The sequence below is a fragment of the Folsomia candida genome, unplaced genomic scaffold, assembly GCF_002217175.1.
Source record: "Folsomia candida strain VU population unplaced genomic scaffold, ASM221717v1 Fcan01_Sc020, whole genome shotgun sequence".
Lineage (NCBI taxonomy): Eukaryota > Metazoa > Arthropoda > Collembola > Entomobryomorpha > Isotomidae > Folsomia > Folsomia candida.
Window position 1 is genome coordinate 2,299,732 of NW_019091212.1, and position 20,460 is coordinate 2,320,191.

The 20,460-nt window shown below is 40.0% G+C and overlaps 3 protein-coding genes across 8 annotated transcripts in view; 2 read left to right on the forward strand and 1 right to left on the reverse strand.

Moving 5' to 3' along the window:
• Nucleotides 1–8,234, reverse strand: part of LOC110858249 (cytokine receptor) — a 29,793-nt gene extending 21,559 nt beyond the window's left edge. For 3 of the 5 annotated variants that reach the window (XM_022106941.2, XM_022106943.2, XM_035858599.1), the window contains exon 1: nt 7,187–8,234. The gene's annotated coding sequence lies outside the window, so the exon portion shown is untranslated. The remainder of the gene's footprint in view (nt 1–7,186) is intronic. The other 2 variants (XM_022106944.2, XM_022106945.2) reach the window with 2 other exon arrangements.
• On the forward strand, nt 5,599–7,108 carry LOC110858250. The gene is made up of 4 exons (XM_022106946.2): nt 5,599–6,089; nt 6,182–6,454; nt 6,541–6,704; nt 6,805–7,108. Exons 1-4 carry the CDS (start codon nt 5,693–5,695, stop codon nt 6,961–6,963), a joined length of 993 nt encoding a protein of 330 aa, XP_021962638.1. The 5' UTR covers nt 5,599–5,692; the 3' UTR covers nt 6,964–7,108.
• Nucleotides 8,235–18,527: 10,293 nt separating the features above from the next.
• LOC110858222 (latrophilin-like protein 1) overlaps nt 18,528–20,460 on the forward strand; it is a 51,410-nt gene continuing 49,477 nt past the window's right edge. The window contains exon 1 of one of the 2 annotated variants that reach the window (XM_035858404.1): nt 18,528–19,755. The gene's annotated coding sequence lies outside the window, so the exon portion shown is untranslated. The remainder of the gene's footprint in view (nt 19,756–20,460) is intronic. The other variant, XM_035858402.1, reaches the window with a different exon arrangement.

The window sequence follows — 20,460 nt, forward strand, 5'->3', positions numbered from 1 at the left end:
GGCATTTCATCCTCTCTCCACTTCTTATCTCCTCTGTCTGGACAGCAAGCTCGGATTGATGATAAATATTCATTCTCATATAATAACAAAACCGAGACCTTGTTTCCGTTCATTATGAAAAGTGACGGGGACGGGCTCAGCATAAACTTTGGGAATTCGGATGTGAGAAATGTTTATTTAAACAGCAACAAATAGCAGCATATCCAACAATGAATGGCCCATGAACATTCTCATGAGTGACTTTAATTCTTCTGGAACATGGACTAATCTCGCACAAAGGAACCGTCGTCGTCGTCTGCTTGGATGGATGGATACAGCAGATTTTATATGTTTCGTCATATGGCAGATTGTCAGAGTTAAGTATGAAGCTCTTCTTGAATTCTTCTCCCATGATGTTCATACAATCGGTGGTAACAAATACATAGAGCGTCTTTACTATTTCGTATGTATGTACCAAATAACGATCTTATTTCATCAACACAAAATTAACTTTCATTTGATACAAATATGAAGCAAATTGCATATTCCACGATTAACGACCAAGTGACTAACATTTCATTCATTGCATGCAGAATATGGGACTTAATAATTGCAAAGAAACCCTGAAACTACAAACTCAAACTTTGGAAACCCAAATTCAATTTCCCTTCCTCAGAGGTCTGGCTCAGTTTACTTATGTTTTTAATGCTCTCTATTGTTATGCGAGTATATTAATTTGCAATTTCGTATTTGAGACCATTTGAGTTGTTTCACTTTGAATAGCACTAAAACACCTGCAGTAGCCCCACCACATCACGACATTTGACATGACTCTAAGCTTTTTTTGGAGCTGTCACTTATTGTGCTGCTCATACGGGAAGATGGGGTCTTAAAATGGGGGAAAGTTGTCAACTATGGTCTGCCATGAAAATAGCTTTTAATCTCTGTCACCAGTCCCGTGTCAACAACAAAACTCTGGGTATTATTAATACAATGTGCCACATTGCAACACCACCATTGCATTGTTTGCAATCCCCTTTTGTTCCCTTCTCGCTGCTGCTCTGTTCATAATTTCCACATACATCACACAGACACACACAGACACAGTTGTTGAACTCTATTTGTTCTTCCGGAGAACTCATCTAGCCAAATTTGGCCAACGCTGGCGAGGGTTTTAGCAACACCATTATGTCGTCTCCAAATAAAATCCAGCTTTTTGTGTGTTTAGCCTAAGACCAGGTTCAGATCAAGACGTGTCGTAATATCGTCACACTAAGGGCCTTAATGCAGGACATTTTCTTCACAATCTGACCAGGAACGAAAGAGGGAAATGACATATGATGACTCATAAAAAAAGAATTTGAAAAATCACATGCCTTCCAATTTCCATCTAACCATAAGTCCATCTCCCTATACACATGCATGCATACAATAAATAGCTTGCAGCTGTTTATTTAAAAGCCTTTACATACAAACACAATTACGCGTCTGCTTTCATACAATTTGCGTCACATAAATTCGTCCACTGTAAAATGGTTTATTATTCTGGCTCCAGCAAGCAGAAAATGCGAGTTTTTCTTTCCACCCTCTCACAAAGGAGACCAGAAGGAAGCTCTACAACTGCCAAAATAAAACATACTGCCAAAACCAAGTTGTCCACTCATTTATGCAAGAAGAAGAGGGGACAAAAGAAGGTTTGCCAATCACATAAGAAACTGGACCGAAGAATTAAGAGAAGTCGCAGAAGATTCTCTGAACTGCGTGCCATGCATGACTTGAAGTCATAAAGTGGACGCAGAAGGTTATTCGCTAGTAAGTATATATTGACCAGTTTTGCCTCTTCTCATCCTTAGCATCCGGGCTTTTCCGTAGAATCGAACCATAAAATGTACCCGGAGGAGGGAGAAGAAGAAAGACTCGTTCTTTAATTTTCATTCCCATCTTTATATGTGGGACAATTCCTCCTCCAGCCGAGTTTTTGCAACAAACAAACGATCGAAGGATGTACAGATTCGTCAGAGAGTTAAGAAAGAAGAAGAAAAAGTAAAAGTGAAAAAAAAAACATTTCTTCCACGGGCTCAAATTCATCTTTGAAGAGTTAACCTCGGAGGAGGACGATGATATACTTCAAAGGAGAAAAAGTATCGGAACAATCGCAATATGTATGATGCGAAATGTAGCGAAACCAAATAACTCACTACATACATAGTAAAAAAAAGAGCTACCATGGTCCATTTTTCTACTCCCTTGTCTCAAGTTTCTGTCTCATCCAGGTCCCCTTTGAACATCAAATGTCACACACCACCACAAGCGCACCACGAAAATGCCAACTTCTAGTACTATTTCACAATATAAATCAATTTGTTTGAGTGTCCCCAACTTAAACCTTAATTTGAAGACTTTTTCCACATTCTTTACGTCAAAATCTTATAAATAATGTTATTCCAGGATCAAAGATCACATTTCTTTTGGTCATTAGTATTGCAAGAGAATGGCATCATCCATAATGCATGGGTGGAAATATTATGGGGTTCAATATAAAGGGCAAGTGTAATGAAATGTCTGTTTCTCAAGCTAAGAATGAACTTGGCTCAGACAATAGTACCAATAAAACCAGGAGGCCAGACACACATATCAATCGAAGAATGGACGGATGCTTATGTACAGTTTCTAGTTAGTGGATTAATTTCTCATTGTATTGATTGTGTATACATAAGAACAAGGTCTGGTACATGCATAGTAATGATTCACCTGCGTGCTTAGAAGAACATATAATAGCACTCCGCCGACACCGACTTTTCCATTTTGACCTACATTTATTCCCCACCTCTCGCTCGGATCCTCTCTGGGGACCAATTCAACCCGATTCTTGAAATTGCCTCTGATAATAATAATGCATAACATATAACGCCGTAAAAATCCTTATTATGCCGACTTGGCAGATTAATTGCTAGAGAGAGACGGAGAGCGGCCAATTTCTTTGTCTCCACATGGATGGATGCGTATCATTTGGTGCATATCTTTCTCCTCTCTTTTGTTGCAGAATGGCAAAAGTCGTGCCATTTTTCCACGACCACGACGACAACACAAATGATGCAGTCTAATGACTCCTCACTCAGCTCTGCTAAACGCACTGTATTTGTCACATTGTTGTATTAAGCAAGTTCAGTCACACGTAAATTCCAGGAATTTCCTATTCAATTCAAATTTTCAAGTTTCACACACACATGCATACGATGAGTTTGGCACACCGAAAAAATTCTGCTGAGAGACAATATTATGTGAGAGATGATCCCACCAATCCATTTTGCCTACATTTACCGTTTGATTGGTTAAAGCTACGAAAGCATTTTTATTGATTTACGTATAACGTATAGTGACCATACTTTTACGAGAATACTTACATGCACACCTGTGCTCCATCCCATCCTATTCTCCATTTCGATCCAATCTCAATAAAATGGAGAAAATGTTCCAAAATGCCCAACCCAGCCAACCGGAGAATATAATAGAGGTTGGATGTGAAATGTTGGCTGGTGGTGGTCACTCGGTTCCGAGAAATTGCTTCTTTTCGCCGTATACAAGGTACATAAATCGGAAGGACTGCTCTTTTTATGCTCCACGTTTAACCAGCCACCTACTAAATGAAATGCGTGAAGGTCCAGTTACCCAGTTTTCTTCGCTCCTGTTTAATTAATCAATCAGCCTGGCTAATGCAAGAGCGGACGGAAGAAAGGGCTCCACAGGGTGTCTTTCCCTTCCAGGAAAACTGCGGTCGACTCACTCAGATGAGATGACACTGCACTCTTTCATCCATCCAAAACAAATTACCATCAAACTGATTCCACTTCTGCTGACACAATCATTGCTACGTAATCAGCTCATTCTTAATATCCTTCTTATTAGTTTATTACTACCACGTACGTACACAATAGGAACGGATTGAATACATCATCTCTTAATCATTAGCTCAATTGCAGGGTGTCATATTATTCATGATTTAATTTAAGAATAAAAAAACTCATCGGCAAAGATTAATTCTTACAAAGGGATCGACATACGTACAAAATAAATATCTAGTGAAAGCTCACTGTGCTTATTTAATCAGAGGTAGCCTATTCAAAGCAATTCTAAGTTTGAATTTCAAACTATGTAAAAAATCACGTTGCCATCAATTAAATTTAAGAAGAAAATCCATAATGAGAACTTCAGTAGTGAGTAGAAATGTTGATCAATTATGATGATGTGACCACTCAAGTCTCCATAAGCTCAATAATTATAATGGTGTGACATCTCGCAATTCTAATGTTGAATGTGCAGTGATGTAGAAATATTAATACGAATTCGTATTTAGTACAGCATGTTAGGCAGCTATTGCAGTCTGCAATTTAGTTTACAGAACGAGGCGAAATTCCATACAGACAACAAGAACCAGAAAAAGTTTATTTATTATTTGTTTACTAAGGTCAAACCTTATAGATAATTGAAGCAACTCTTCATCAAAATTCTTTTTATGGTCAAAATTTCCTTTGGACAGGGGAGTGGCATTAATTCCAGTTTATGCAGTAGAGCATACGTCACGACATTATTTGCTACTGGAAGTTTGTCTCCAGCCAGAAAAGGACAACTTGTTTGTTTGCATATCAATTGGAATGAAGTAGGATGCCAAAACCTAGATCGAGTTTCCCTTATTTATTTAAAGGGCGAACCACCCACGGATTCCCTCTGTCTCTCTCCGTCGGTTAAGTAGGGGGCGAATGATATGATAACAAGTAGGATGGAATGCATGCCTTGTGCATAACTCCGCTATGTCCACACACTTTCTTTACATGTATAAACCTGCAAGAAAACAATTGTAGAGGGAGTCAATCAAAACGCGCTTTCGGTGAAAACAGCAAGGATTTCCAAGAGTTGACATGACAACTAGCTTTCGAGCCCCCTCCGGAGTTTCAATTGACGTTGACATCGGAAATTGGGGAAGCATTGGATGGATTTCTCTTTTCTTTTAGACTTCCATCACTTGAGCCATACCGACGGAGATACAGCACTTATTTGGAAATTATTATGACATGAAGAGGAAGATATTTCCAGTTTTTGATTTCCACCCTCCTTCTCTTTTCAATCATCATCAACCTTAATCAAAGTTCCACAAAGAAAGACGCATTCCTTAACTTTTGCGAGATGCGACAAATTTATAGGCATCCAATTCCACGCTAGAAATGTTATAGTAAGTTATCAAACTCCTGGCGATGAATTAACATACATTTGAAATAAATTGTGATTCTGTTCTTTCTCCCAGCATCCCATAATAATTTTACAAATTTATTGCAAAACCGAATTTTATATGCAAATGTAGTAAAATAAGCTTTGCTTTTATGTAAATTAGGAGATAGTCAAATGAATGGCTTGGTACACTTGGGGATCATCCACTTATTACATTATGTAATAACGCTACCTGAATTAATTCCCCTTCAATTTGGTATTTGCCTAAATAAAGTATTCTGAAGCTAAAGACGTTTAAATCTTACTTTTCATTCCTTAATTTTGACTCACTTGTCACGCAATCATTGTATGAACATCATTCTCTCGAAGAAAGAAATACGCGGCAGCTTCCCGGCCAACACAAAATTCCACCCAGTCGGTCGCCAGAACTTGAACGAGGCAGCCTTGATTTCCAATTTTCCACAAATTTAGTCGATTTCCTTTCGAAAAAATGTCACAAAAGTATAAAATGGAGATTGAAACTGAATCTGCTACAACTAGCGCATGCGGCGAGCGCCCCTTCAGGCCGCCTACACCTCCGATGAGTACTTCCACTTCGTTTCCCCCACTCTGGGCGAATCCGACTACCAAGAAGATGGCGATCCGGTACGGTCCCAATGGCGAAGTCAACCACATCAATGTCGGCGTTCTGGAGGATCTGGAAGCAACCTTTATCGAAAAGCGATTGGAGGTCGTGCAAGAAGATGGGTTTCTTATCACTCCACTGCACATTGTTAAGAAATTGGCCGAAAAATTCAATGCACCGATACATTCTGAGATTTACATTTTTCACCAGGGAGAAATTTCCGATTTTCGACGCGTTGAGATCATGATCGGGAGAGCACGAGGTAACAAATAATATAGTAATAATTGTAGACTTAATATTGTGAATTTAAGATGGAACAAAATTAAGTTTGAGAATAATTTCCTATGTATGTAGGCATTGGACAAGCACCGGCCAAGGGGCTAGCGTGTCAATTAGCTGCGATCGACATGATGGAAAAAATGAAGATTTATAATCAAGAAGAATTTCCGCCGTATGGGCTGCCTCCAGGATTGCGAATTAATCCCAGGGTTTTGAGTCATTTGAATGCCCTGTGTCACGTAAATGGGTTGCAACCACCTAAGATTGAAGTCACAGAATCTGGAAAGCCGTTTGCGGAGCGGGAATTATACGACTGTGTGGTACATGTGGGACAGATAAGAGTTGAAGGCGAGTAAATTTAATTTTTTCAATGATTGTTAGTACTGACTATCATTATCCTTCAATTTTTAATGCGTGCAAATATAATTATTTAGCAAAGAGCGATAATCGATTCTTGGCTCAAAGAATTGCCGTGCGAGACATGTACAATCGAATTTCGACTGAACCGTATCCTGATATGCCGCTTGCAATGGGAAGCGAATGCGTTGGAATGGTCCGACTTCGAGAGCTTGGATTGCGCCCATTAATGTCGGCTGCGGTAAGCAATTACAAAATTACTACTATTTTAATCACCCCCACAAGTTTTAAAATTGTCAATTTGACCTGACCTGTGACCTTTATATTTTTTATTGTTGCAGAAGCGAGACTGGTTGGTTCAATACCGTGGACTAGGCAATGGGAAATTGGTGCAACACCTTGAAGAAGAGCCAGAGGATGGCGACTTTTTGGACCCGGAGGATGTCCTCCCATACGTTACGGAATGCCACATTCCCGATCCTAATGACTTTGAGATGTGATTTTGTATTTCTCCTGGTTTAATGAATTATTTTTTTCTCTACTGTTGGATTAATTTTTGGTTTTGTATTTTTTGACTTCAGTTTTACACGTCACAACCGACCAGTAGTTCAAGTTTCAATAAAAACTATTGTTTTTGTTATTATATTTATGCCGTGTTGCTGCTATGGTATGAAATCACATTTTTATCTATACATGTTATACAGCATACAAAATTTGGCTTACCGGTTAATATTTGGAAGTCGTTTTAATTAGACGTAATTATCACTGGAAGACGTTGGTTTGCTTTTGCACCATCAATCACTCCACGCCAAATAGCACAGGAATTTACTCTACAAATTGGCAATCCAAGTTTGGAGTTAATTAGTTATTTCGCCTCCCGTTTCTAAAAGTCAACAACTACCAAATTCACTCTATTCCACTGAACCGTGTAACAAATTTGCTAATATAAAGAATCAAATCAAAGGCACTGTTGGATGATTGGTTAAAACTAAACATGAAACAATTGGTTATGTATGTTCGAGTGAGTATTTAATTTCCAAGTATTTCCACTTTAATCTAAATGTTGATAAGCAGTCTACTTGACTTCCACACGGTTGAAACTACAGTGAGTGTGAACAAAAATCTTGTAGTAAATAGTCAGTTAGTTTAGTTGCTGCACATGATTCGAAAATACACTGACAACACTTTTAAAAATAGGATAAAATGCGTTGTACGATGATGGCTTAATTTAATATAATCGTTCAAATATTTACTCCTTATCACAGTTTCGTAGGACCCTGCAGGGTCTTGCTTAAATTAAGAAGGCTCCTCTCCTACACTGTCTCTTACAGAGATTTGTAGCTACACCACGAGTGGTTTTGGATGGTGGCAAATATTTTATGTTGTGGAGAGAGTCATACCACCGTTGGTTGTTGGGTTCTGGACCTGAACTGGGCTTAAAACTGCCTGTATTGATATTTTCGCCTTTTTTTAGGTACGTACCACTCGCTTCACCAAAACGAACCAACAACAACTTTCTTAAGTGGCACTGTCGCCTCGTTATAAAGTACGAGCATTTCAGAAGGGTAGAAGAGGAATGAATAATATGGACAGCCTCAGAATTTGCCTTCTGTAATTTCCAAAGATCTTCCAAGTAACTTATGTATATGAAGAAGGGTGGTTTAGAAAGGTTCGCTTTAGACAGTCCAATCCCACACCGTTATATTGATATATGTTATCGTGTTATAGAATGTAATGTGTAGTTTACTCTCACAACAAGATAGCCACTAAACTCTCACTCGAAGGTTTTTTAGCATCTGGCTGCACTATTGTCGTCCATGAGGCCTTATATCTCTAACCTAATATATCGTCGCACTCGGCAGCAGCATAGTTTTGTAACACCATGTTATCATCGCCAGTAGTGGTGGTAGGTTGTGCATGGTTTTATATGAATCTCTCTTTCAGCAAGCAAGCAGCGCATCTTTACTTGCATGCACGAAACTATGAGAACTAGTTAGTTAGCTGCTCACGATGATGGGGTTTGATGGCAGTATCTCTGGTTCGCAGTACTCGTGTGGCATCAGTTACAGTTTAGTGCTAGATGAAGATGAGGGGTCTGATTTTGCTAAAGCCTGAAAAGGGTGAGACGAGCAAAGATCTGCACAACAAATCGCACTGATTTTCATGGGTGAGAATATCATGAATGAAATGAAATGGATAAACGACGCCTGTACGTGGGCAAGGAGCAAAATGCAAACCTGGCTGATATCTCCTGGACTATTGGCAGATGAGATATCCGAAAACTAATTGAGGCTCTCTCTTCCAAGCCTAATGTTTATGTTGATTCCGATTATGAGAGTGAAATAGTAGTAGAAGTGAAACATTACGTGGCAGAGATGGAATCATCGCATCACTTTCATCATTTATCAGTCAGTCCGTTTATCATAAATGTGTGGCGCATGTATGCATCGAGCCAGCGTCCCATTTCCAGGAAACACTTTAAATGATGACCGAAAACCACACTTTGCCAACATCAAGACACATCATGCACTTATTTTCTCTCTATATCTCTCTCCCTTTGTAATGCTTGTAAAGTGAGGAAATGTATATATTCGCACGAGAAGTGTGAAGTTTTGCTTCACACAGAGCAGCACTTTTGAGTGAAAATGGCAGAATTATGTGCAGAGACCACTGAAAATAGAGAAAGCACACAGCACACTTAACGACCAAGTGAACGAAGTAAATATATATTGCATGAAAATGGATTCAAATGACACTAACATTAATAACTACTTAGCCGCTTAGAGCTGAGGACATTAGTCCACAAGTGCAAATAGACACAACACGACTACTGAGCATCTCTCTCTCTCTCTGTGTCCATCCATCCGTTTAAGTGTACTATTCAGAATCATCTAGCTGCATGGACTTGTGTATGTGCCTTAGGTGGGAGGATGATGACGAAAAATGGGAAACATCATGTTCCTCTTATAAAAACTCCCAACTTTCTGCGATATTTATTTAATAAGGAGGATCGAATCGAGTAAGCCGTGTAGTCAGCAGCCTTTCCCCGAATTTCTCCTCTTTTCGGTGATGTCATTATAGAGAAAGTTGGCCGTGTGAGTGTGTTTTCCTGCCATTTGTAAGAGAGAATTGTGTAAATGACTCCTGCAAACATGAGAAGGTTGATAAAACCTCTGGCCTTTATTCATTTGCACAAACACACACACAATGCAATTGGTCTTGGTGTAGATCGGTGCGGTGAGGTGGTCTCGTCCTCTCTCCTCTCGTGGTCGTCCTATGCATGAGTTTTGCGAAATTGCGAATTCCACAGACGTACAGCGTAGTATGAGAAGAAGGACAAGATTCGGTTCATACTCGGGTTCGGGATTAGTGAATTCCTGGCAAACCGGAGATTCTGCCTACACAAAAAGTTTTGCGTCACATTATTAACATTTAGCATATAATGTAAGAAGAAGAAGGAAAGAGTTAGTTGAATGGAAACAAGCAGCAAAAAAAAAGTTGCAAAAGTATGCATCCCAGCTCCCGGTTCAAGTTGTAAGAGTATTTCTAAACTTTTGCGTATTAATATTAACATTATTGCAATACATACATCATCATAAGCCACCATCTCGGAGGAGCTACCTCTGCTCATAATATTCATATTATTATAACGAGTAAAAAATCCAGAGCCAATGAGACGCAGTTATTTTTCTTGATTTGCAAATTGCCAAAGTCAACCAACCCGAACTCTGCCCAAGCTCAAGCTCAAATTCACTAAACTTTTTCAGTCCGTCTGCATCTCCATTCTCCGCCAGCATCATCGTGCAGCTTGAGCTACATAATCTACTCGGCGGAAGGGAAAAATAGAAGAATATGCACAATATAAAGTTACAAAAACTAATGGCTAATGGATCCAACTACTTATTCGTGCACACATGCAACGAACTGAGTTGACGTATCCATTTCGACCTCAAACACCTCAATTCTGAATAGCGTCCAGAGCACTGGATAGCGGTGCATGTCAAAATAATTGTCAACCTTTTTGTCCTTGTACATATGTCCTTCTGGACGGCATGCAACATCGTAGTTGAGCACTACACATTTCAGGGCTTTTAATAGCAGATCAGCTATCTGCCCTGTTATCATGAAAGTCTTCTCTTACACGATGTACACCATTCTACCAAAAAAAACTAAAATAAAAAATACGAATATGCAAATCCAAGTTCGTCTTCATTTCTTTATACGCATAGTTTTTTGTATTCATTTTCCAGAAGAATAAGAGAGGGATTTATTGGGAATCCTTTGTTATGTTCACGATTTATTTATTCTCGGTTTGTGGTTGGGAAACATTTTTATCACATTTTATACGTCTCCCTCGTTGCAAAGAGGTGATAGAATGAGAGACGATAAATAAATCCCTTAATAATCGTGATTTCTATCTTTCCCATACATCATTCATATTCCGTAGAGATTATGCATGCCCACCGATGCAAAAGTCTCATTTACATACACGTGGAGTCGGACTTGGAGGAGAAGGAGGTTCTATTTTGACATGGACGAGGAATCAAGGAATATTGCCAACTTTTGCTGCTCAAGTTATTGCAAATAAGTTGTTGGTGTTTTGCACTCTGCCACCACCACCGAACTACGACCACCACCACCTTGATACCACACCGTGAAACGCACGGAAGACTCCTGTCGCCGGCCTAACCTCCTTTAAACATATTAAGAAAGAAAGAAAGACTTTCGAGAATCGCCCACTCACTCACGTCTCGCAGCGAATAATATCTTTTGTTTTTCGCATGCTCTCTTTCCAGGCGTATTTTGCAGTCTTAAATCATATCACACCGTCCGCGAGCTCTTTCGCATCGAAGATATTCAAAATGTTCGACCAATGAATACCAAATGCGACTCCTACCAGAAATTTTTAGGGCTTGCAAAATAATTAAAATGAATACAAATTGGCAATATATCCGAAATATGCAAATTAAAAATGAATGTAGTTTTCATTTTACATCAACTCAATTTAATATGAAATTTTCCAGGACGAGTGAGACGTTGCAAAAAAAAACAACGACGCAAATCTTTATGAACTGTCCTGAATGATGGATTTTCAGAATTCGACTCTCAGCCCTCAGCACTCGAGTTGTCCTCAGGGTGTTGAATGATGTGAAGGCAGACCAGCTTCATTATTGCGACCAACAGGCAACAATCTCACAGGCGTCACTCACGGCAGAGTGACAGCCAAGTCTCGCCCAGAAATGTTTCTTCAACTCTGCCAGCAAACTAACCCCACAGTTTCATCAACGAAAGACAAAATATTTAGAAAAAAATTTGCACCATGTATGAAAAAACGTCAAGTTTTAAACTTTTTTTTAATGCTTATTTATCATTATCAACAACACCATCCTCCTCATCCTTGGAACAATATTGTCAATGTCAGTCAAAACAATCTGAAAAATTTGAGCATTTCTCCATTTCTAATTCTGAAAGCAAACATCGGATTGCAATGAAATTGGCTAGAGCGAGATTTTGCAAATGTATGAGAACGCGAATGGTGTGGGATGATGTTGAATGCAAAGAACAGAATTTAACACGAGCCAACAAATCAAATTTCTAGTTAGGTAAGCCAAAATATTTCTCGGTATTTATAAACAAGAAATTCTAGTCGGGATAAATACCAATAAAACGAGTACTAATAACTGGTATTCCTTGGGATTGGTGTATAATAAATAAATGGCAAGCTCCCCGCTGATTGACGCAACTAAACATTTTATACTGTGTCGTACATATGCCTATTAATAATTTTCAAGAAACTTTAATTTTGACAACAACTACCTTTATTGATAGTTTGCATATGATGGCCTCCATGGAACTGCATGTAGCCAATAAAATATTCAGTCCCATCCAAAGTTTTCCACGAATTTGGAGACAACATAAAATGCTGCTAAACGAGCACGATAAATTGCAATGAAGAACAAAAGAACTGTACTCACGTCCAGGTTCGATGCGACAAAATATTGGAAAACTGTTCGGAATAGCTTACAATTTGCAAAAGCAAGTAAATATTTTACGAATGACAAGTATTCGTTATTGTAATACCAGAGATTCCGAACTTTGAAACATGCGGCTGTGGTATTTTTATGACTTTAAACGTAGCTTGAACAATAAATGTATCTACATATGTACATACCTTGACTGGAATTGCTAAAGTTCTTGCTTTCATCTTTCATTGTCATTGATTTCATCAAATTTAAATTAGGAAAATGTTACCTTGAAGGGACCAATGTCACTCCATAAATACGCAATTTCTTCGAAGCTAAAAATATAAAAGTGTCAAAATCTATGTCGAGTGGTAGGCTCAAGTTTTTCAGTTAAAGATTCATGAAAATATATGCGAAAATATAACAAGTTCCTATCAACCAAAACTCCATTAAGACCGCTTAATGCTTAGTTCAATAAAGTTGGTAATTATAGAAATAATTAAATTCGCAAAGGCTTGGCACACAGATTACGAGACATCATATTCATATGGTCCATAAAGTAGCGGATAATCTTATTACAAGTATATGTATGTATGTTCTTGGATATTCATGTATTCTGCACGTAGTAATGCAAGCACGTACACAATGTTTTCATGCAAATTAGAATGCATACATAATAACATGCTATTTATTATGCTTGCATAACCAAAATTTACACTTCTACATAAGACGTGATTAGTTTTAGAAACAGATTCGGTGACAAGAAGACATGAAGATAAATTACCATTCGAACAACTACTGAAACTTGTAATGCCCCCTTGCGACTACTCGAAAACAACGTAACTCAACCTGCGCCAAACTATCGGTTGGTGGCGTTCGCTGTTTTATGGCTCGTTTGGTTGTTGAAGGGACCCTGCGTTTTCTATGAAATCCTTAAATGCGTTACTTACAATAGATGTGAGAAACCGTGTTTCAAAATAATAGGATTACAGTTTTAGGTAATTAAGTAAAATTTATGATGTGGAAAATGTCAGTTTTTAGAATATTGATTAAAATTTTATGGATATTTTTTTCTATTCCTACATTTCATCTTTTGCATCCATTTATTTATTCATCTCTGACAATGTTTGAGAATTTCTTTTCCAGAAAACAATACAATTTAACAAAACTTGTCAAAAACTGTCGCCTTGTTTTCATCAAAAAGCCGAAGCTTAGATGGATAAAGGAGATTTCAATTCAATTTATCATTACGCCGTTCGGCTGGACGGACGCTTGAGGTGGGGACATGACGACTACCACGACGACCAATGTAAGTGGGGTCGGAATTTTGCATGTTTACTGCTCCAAGTAATCTCAAGGCAGGACATTTGGCTCGCAATTTGTTGGTCGTCTCTTGAAAGTGAGACATTTGGAGTAGCTGGGTGACACGGAGGATAAGCCAGCCAAAGGCTACAAGATGACAAAATATCTCGGAAACTTTGCCCATTCTGCTTGTCCCATGGTTTACTTCGTCTTCTTCCTCCTCTTCTTCTCATCGAGACGTATAGTTTGGTCGATATTTTTCTCAAAGTCTGATGCATTATTATTCCTGTCCTCCACCACCAGCACCACCACCCCGTCGACCTAAGAGTAATTAATCATCAAGCAAATAGTGCATCCCTGTAAGCCCCACCACGACTGACGAACTCAAAATCTGTCACGCCCCATGTGCATGTGCCCCCGAAAATAAATTGTTGGGTGCATAATAAAGAGCGGCGGCGGAGGAGCTGATACACTTGAAAGTTAATCGGGAGCGAAGGGATAAAGTCATTGAGAACAATTCAATGTGGGGCGGTGGCCATTGTCATGAAAGATTTCCCCACTGTTTTGCATGATGATTAGTTTTGGTAAGAAAATGGAGACGACGACGCCGAGAGGAAGAAGGATTGGACGAGTGAAAGTCAAAGTCAGGGGGACCCCCATTATGAGTAGAAAAATTCTCATGAAACCAAACTTTGCTTCTTGACACACTGCTTATTGGAGAAAGAAACTTTTCTTGTGGATTTAATCATTTTACGGATATTAGATTTTCTTCATCAACTTCTTTCACCACAGCCTCTTGAGCACGTCGCGAGCCCACTGAAACTTATCATTAGGATTCACGAGTTTAAAGCAGAGAAGAAAAAATGAAGGTTGCTCCCCTAATCCGAACTGAGCTCCTTTTGACCCGAATTCAAATCGAATTTTTTTCCATCCTCGCCATGCACTCTCCAACACGGAGTTGTTTTTCTAAACAAACATGAATCGTGGTTTGGTGGGATTGACGTTCGAACTGAGAGGAGAGGATCATCTTCCTCAATCACAGAGCTGAGTTGTCTTGTTGCCAAATACACGCATACATCCAAGCTGAGGTTATGTACGGTCGCCTTATTTTGCTTTCCATTTCGGAAACCAAGCTCAGATTACCAACCAACCAACTTGCTTTTGCTTGGCTTCATCTTCTATTCTCGATAAGCATCCTGCGGTAAGATGGGAGTATCGCAAATCCAAATCTACTACTCTTTTTCCCCATGTTTTTAAAACACTTGATATTTACCTTTCATTTGATTTATGGGCTTATGCAAGGTATGTGCCGTCACATAGGCGCGCACATACACACACATATTCCAAATTCCCTTTATATCCTGTGATGAACTGATGAATGAATCTCAAACCAGAGAGTCAGTCAACTAACTCGGCATCAAAGACGGTTCCTGTACCATAGGGAGCAGGCAGAATGGACCAGTTTCTAAAGGAACCCCCCTCCCGACACATGGGGAGAATGCAATCTTTGTATAAAGAGACCAGAAAACAATTCAATTAACACTCTTCTAACCAAGTGCTTAAATTCCAGCAGCATCTCTTCGCCGTTTCTGCTGCTGCCCTTCCTTCACTGCATCCATGCATAGCTTGTGAATGGCTTAGAGAGTGTAAGATTAGAATTGCGGGTTGGGAATTGGTGATCCCAAATGCAGTGCAATTAGAGCAGGAGAATCCATGAGACTAGTCGCTGGTTGCCCATTACTGCTCTTTTCACACCCATACATTTTTGCGTGTTGTTTAGTGTTTCCAGTTTCAGCCTGCACTTGTAATGTGGCAGAAGGGAAGAAAGGGAGAGAGACTTCTCAATGAAATATGGAACACGGGGCAAATAAATCCCTACACGTTCATCTCACCAACTTGTCATTTCCTTCACATACTTACCAACCAAATCGCATGGCTTTGCCCTCTCTCCTTCTTCCCAGAGTAGGAAATGGAACTGAAAATTTGCTTCATTCTTTGTTGCTCCACTTCAGTGCTGCAATTAAAACGGAGAGTGAGGACATTGTTCACTCTCTTATTGTACTTATGCTGTTTGTGTAGCTGGTGGTGCTGGTGAATAGTGAGACGACTCCAGCAGCAGCATTCTTGAACTATTTACTACTACTACTTGAGAGAGAGAGATTTTATGATTTTATGTAAGAGAGCTTTCCTTTGTGAACTGGTTCTCTCGAACGAATTGCTGCCCATCATGCATAGCATAGCAGCTGTGTGATGCATGAGGACTTATGAAACTTGAGGATCAATTTCCGGCTAAACTTAGCTTGCTGTTTTTCATGGTGGTTTCACTGCTGCATTGGTGTTTATCTCATCTTGCTTTAATGTCGTGGTGCATGCTAGCAGCAGTGGAATGACGACTGTGAGGCCATTAATTCACCTCATCAACACATTCATGTCTCGCTACGCGCAATAATAACACAATTCTAATGCGGTTTGGACGATTTAATGGTTCAGAAATAACAATCAAGATCACTTCATTGGCCGCAAGCATGATTTACATAATTTAAAAAATGTGGAAATGCCGGTCATGTCATATCAATGTCCTAAGATGTCTTATCTCTCTCGGGTTGGTGTTGAATATTAATTGGGCACTACCCACTTCCGGACGGTGAGTCTGAATACACATACCGTCCGTCGCGCAGTCCCACGTCTGCGGAGGACAGGAGAAGAAAAGTTGAGCACAATTAAATGAATTTGTGTACAGTGTGTGATGATGATAGTGGTAGAAATAGGTTTTGTGTTGTCTCCCCCTTCCAATTAGCCCACCCGAACAATTGGCTCAAATTATGGAGGAAACAATGCAATAATGGTTCACTTTTATCTCGCTCTCCCTTCATATTCATTCAAGAGGTCGTCGCAATAATATGGACCGAATGGGAATGGAGAGCCTGTTATTACGCCCATAGACCGAGGAAGGAGAAGGTCTCTCAATGACCACATGTCCAATTGAAATCTCTCTCCTCCACTGCTGAAGGAGTCATTAAGAAGAAGACGGAGAAGAGATGTGTGTGAATTTCTTCTTCTTCGGAAGGAATAAGATCACCTTCTTCCGCCTATCGTGGAGAAGTGTTAGTTAGTCATGGTGATGGTGCTGGTAAAAAATAATGGCTTGTCTTCTTCGTCTTCTTCTTGGTAGGTTGGTTTCGAAAACAGCTGCTTGATTCCGTATATCTCGTTTCCCATCTCATATCCTATCCTTCTTTTGCAGTTCATGAACTCGGGGGAAATAAATGTAGTCTTCTTTTCCAGACTACTACTCCAAGTACGAAGCGTTGTTCTTCTCCAGCAGCAGCATGGGAAACTAACTACTACATCCCAGTCAACAATGCCTACCTTGTTTCCTTCGGAGCAAGTGCCATCATTTCAAAAACTGAGCCTGTCTCCTGCTCCAGGCAATAACTTGGACTCGCCAGTACCAGCAACGCTAGGACCACAAGAATAGGATGGCATGAAGGGGCCGAGAGGTTTCTCGCTGTACACCACGAGACCTGGCTGGATGGCTGGTTTTATATAAGCCAGTGTTCGGGATCGTGCAGGCATTCCAGGCAGCAAAAGGGTTCTTTTGTCGGATGCATGCTCTCTCTTTACTCCGTGAACGGTACTGAAGTAGCGTCCAAAAGCGTGGTGGTTGGTTTTGTTGGGGGCATGCAGAGTACATTATCATTCTCACGAGACTTGGGTTCAGCAGGGAATGCAATGGTGTGTCTGATGATAGGCGCAGACTGTTCACTTCACAAAGTTCACCAAGTAAAAGAGAGAACCGAGAGCGACGACGAGGGTGGGAGAGAGCCCGTCAATTGGGCCGTTCTCTCTCTCTCTCCCAGCTCTCCCGTTCGATGCCAAGTCACCCGGAGTAGTTGGTTGACTATTTGCACGGAATAGATCCGAAATCGGATTTCCCGACTGTAATGTGCCCGCTGCTGCTTGTGTTCGAGCCAGTGGTTTGGTGGGTTGGTTGGTTGGACTTCTCTCTACTTACTTGCCTCGTATTACGGTATCCAAATCGACTACGGGGACGGAAGACCGTTTTCTGTGGGTCGGAATATAATGTAAAACTCATTCTCTCCGTCTCTCTACTACACGCATTCTGGCTGGATTCTCACTTTTCTCTCTACACCAAACTCTTTACGGAAACACCACCGTCCTCCCCAATATGTGTTCCACTTGAAAAGAACGGGACCGTGCGGGAATTTTGTCGCCATGTTTTCGAACTCCACAATCCTAAAGACCTTTCCCCCCCCCCAAGAAACGACACCACCACCCCCACCAGCGCATCGATGATACATATGTGGACCCTTATTGCATCGGGTGCATCGGGCCAAAAAAATGCTACGATTATGTAACGCAACCAACCATTCTTTTCTCCAGCGCTAGGCCTTCTGGAGAAGAGGACCCTTAAAGAATGTGAGATCATGGGACCCATCCAGGTGGGGTGGTGGACGGTGGTAATAATAAATGGTGTACAAGTCGCTGCTGCTTTACCTTGCATTCCTGCCACATGCAACCCTCTTGTAAAACTTGGTTGTTATTAAGAGAGGAGAGCAACTTCTCTGCTTTGCCAGCACATAATATTACGCCAGAAGAGTGGATACGGACATAGTACGAACGGTCTGGGGTGGTTTAGCTGATGGGGATAGAAGAAGACCGTACAACCTACCGCTCGGCTATAGCAGATATTCCAAGTACAACCAAAAAATGTGGTGGTTTATATAGAGAGGGAGAGAAGAAGAGTTTTTGGTATGGAATAACCAAGTGCAGCCACACATCTCTGATCCCAGTGTTCGCTTCCCTTGCACTCAAGCGAAGGTTGCATCCGTGAGTCCTCCCTTTCTCTCTCACTCTCTCGGAAAATTCCTCTCCGGGCTTCCGCCATCTTACACAACAAGATTCAGCCCTTTGTTCCCCCAAAGGTCACCCTCGACCACCACGCAATGACCTCGCACAAGCTGCACGGTCAAAACGAGGAGAAACACCCACAGTGACGCCACGACACGAGTGACCCTCACACAAACGGTATCAAAGCTGTGGTTGTTGCAATTTTAGTGGAACCTTTTTTAAAAAAATCTGTGCGACCAACAAGGTCCGTGTCAACCAATAAGAACCAATTTTACAGCACACGACTCTTCAATACCTCAGAGAATTACTTGAGTGAGATCATCCCAGTTTAAGGTTAAAGTAGTTGAGAAGAAAAAAAAGTCTCTGTATTTTTATTACTTTTACCAACTGTGTACTGTGTACTTATCTTTGTGAGTGTGTGTGTGTGTATGTGAGAACACTGCCACATTTAATTGCTTATGATGCACTGCACTATTCTAAGCAGCGAATGGATCAAGTTAAAAAAGGCATCGACAACATGACGATAAAATAAAGATGAGCAGCAGTCGAGTAGTTAGTTAATGATAATCAGTCAGCGTGAAAGGTCTGGTTTTGGTTTGGTTGTGCTACAATTAAATACTGTACTACAACTGGAGATTTTGGTGTACAAATTAAAACTGAAATATTAACTGGATACTGTATCGGAGTATTGTGGTGTGAAATTATATACAGAACATTTCAAAATAGGGAATTTGTGAAAACGGGAAAATCCCTAGTTTTATTTTATTTCTCAGTTAGTTTTACAACATTCCTCCAATTTTTTCTTACAAGTATTCTAAAATTTAACAAAACTCGTGTACAAGATTAGACTTGATCATCATCAGTGGACACAAATGTCGATAAAACACCATACAAACAAGTTTATAATAATATAGTGCTTTAATACTTACATAAGCGGAGGATGTGGATGCGGTGATACATTTACGCGTTGATTTACCATCCTATCCTCAATGAGTGAGTGAGTGAGTTAGTAAAACTGGATTAATTGTTGTTGGCTTAAAACAAATATGGATTCTGCGGAGCTTGGACTATGTCAGAATGATATAAGTAATGTTACATTATAACCAACAACGGTTGGTCGCCGGACGGACGGATACACATTTTCCTGTTTGAAAGGTATTTATTTATTTTTCTCGTCATCCTCCTCCCCCTCCTTCCACCCTGTTGCAATAATAATGGTAATAACTGGGAAAATAAATAAATAAATTTGCATTATCCCACCTGATTGCTAGTTAGTTGGTGGGAATGACACCATTAAATCAATGATGATGAGTGAGTGATAAATTCCTCCCTGGTACATAAATGCAGCAAATGTTAGTCGTTTTTTTCCTGCCCACTTTTTAAAACCAATGTATATGTAACAGCAAAAAGTAATTATGGCCATTTTAAGCGTATGCATACATGCAAGTATTTTAATTTATTCGCACTTGACTACATGCAGCTCTAGAAGGTTTGTGAGGATTGTTGTGCAATAATGAGTGATAGGAAAAATTGGGATATCTTCACATGCAGCAGCATTACATAGATGAACAATAAGATGCAGAAAGTGGACATAATTGGCATGCCTAATATAGAAGTTCCCTAATTTCTTGGTTCAATAACGAAGCATTTTAATTGATCGTCGTTACACCACAAAGGCACCGTCCGCTCCTCCTACTCCAACTTTCAGAGGTGGAACTCTAGATGGGTGGATAAATGCAGTTTTACGTAATTCTCCACTCTGTTGATCCTTCGTCTGTGACACTTGCACAAGTTTGTCTTTTCTGCACGGCGAATTCAATTCAAATTGCCAAACTCAATTTTTATCTTCTTTTCTATCTC

Bases quoted from the DNA above. Each gene is read 5' to 3' on its own strand.
- LOC110858250 (XM_022106946.2), top strand. From the start codon at position 5,693: ATGTCACAAAAGTATAAAATGGAGATTGAAACTGAATCTGCTACAACT. The intron at 6,455-6,540 runs GCGAGTAAATTT...ATAATTATTTAG, and splicing joins GGGACAGATAAGAGTTGAAG to CAAAGAGCGATAATCGATTC. The intron at 6,705-6,804 runs GTAAGCAATTAC...TTATTGTTGCAG, and splicing joins GCCCATTAATGTCGGCTGCG to AAGCGAGACTGGTTGGTTCA.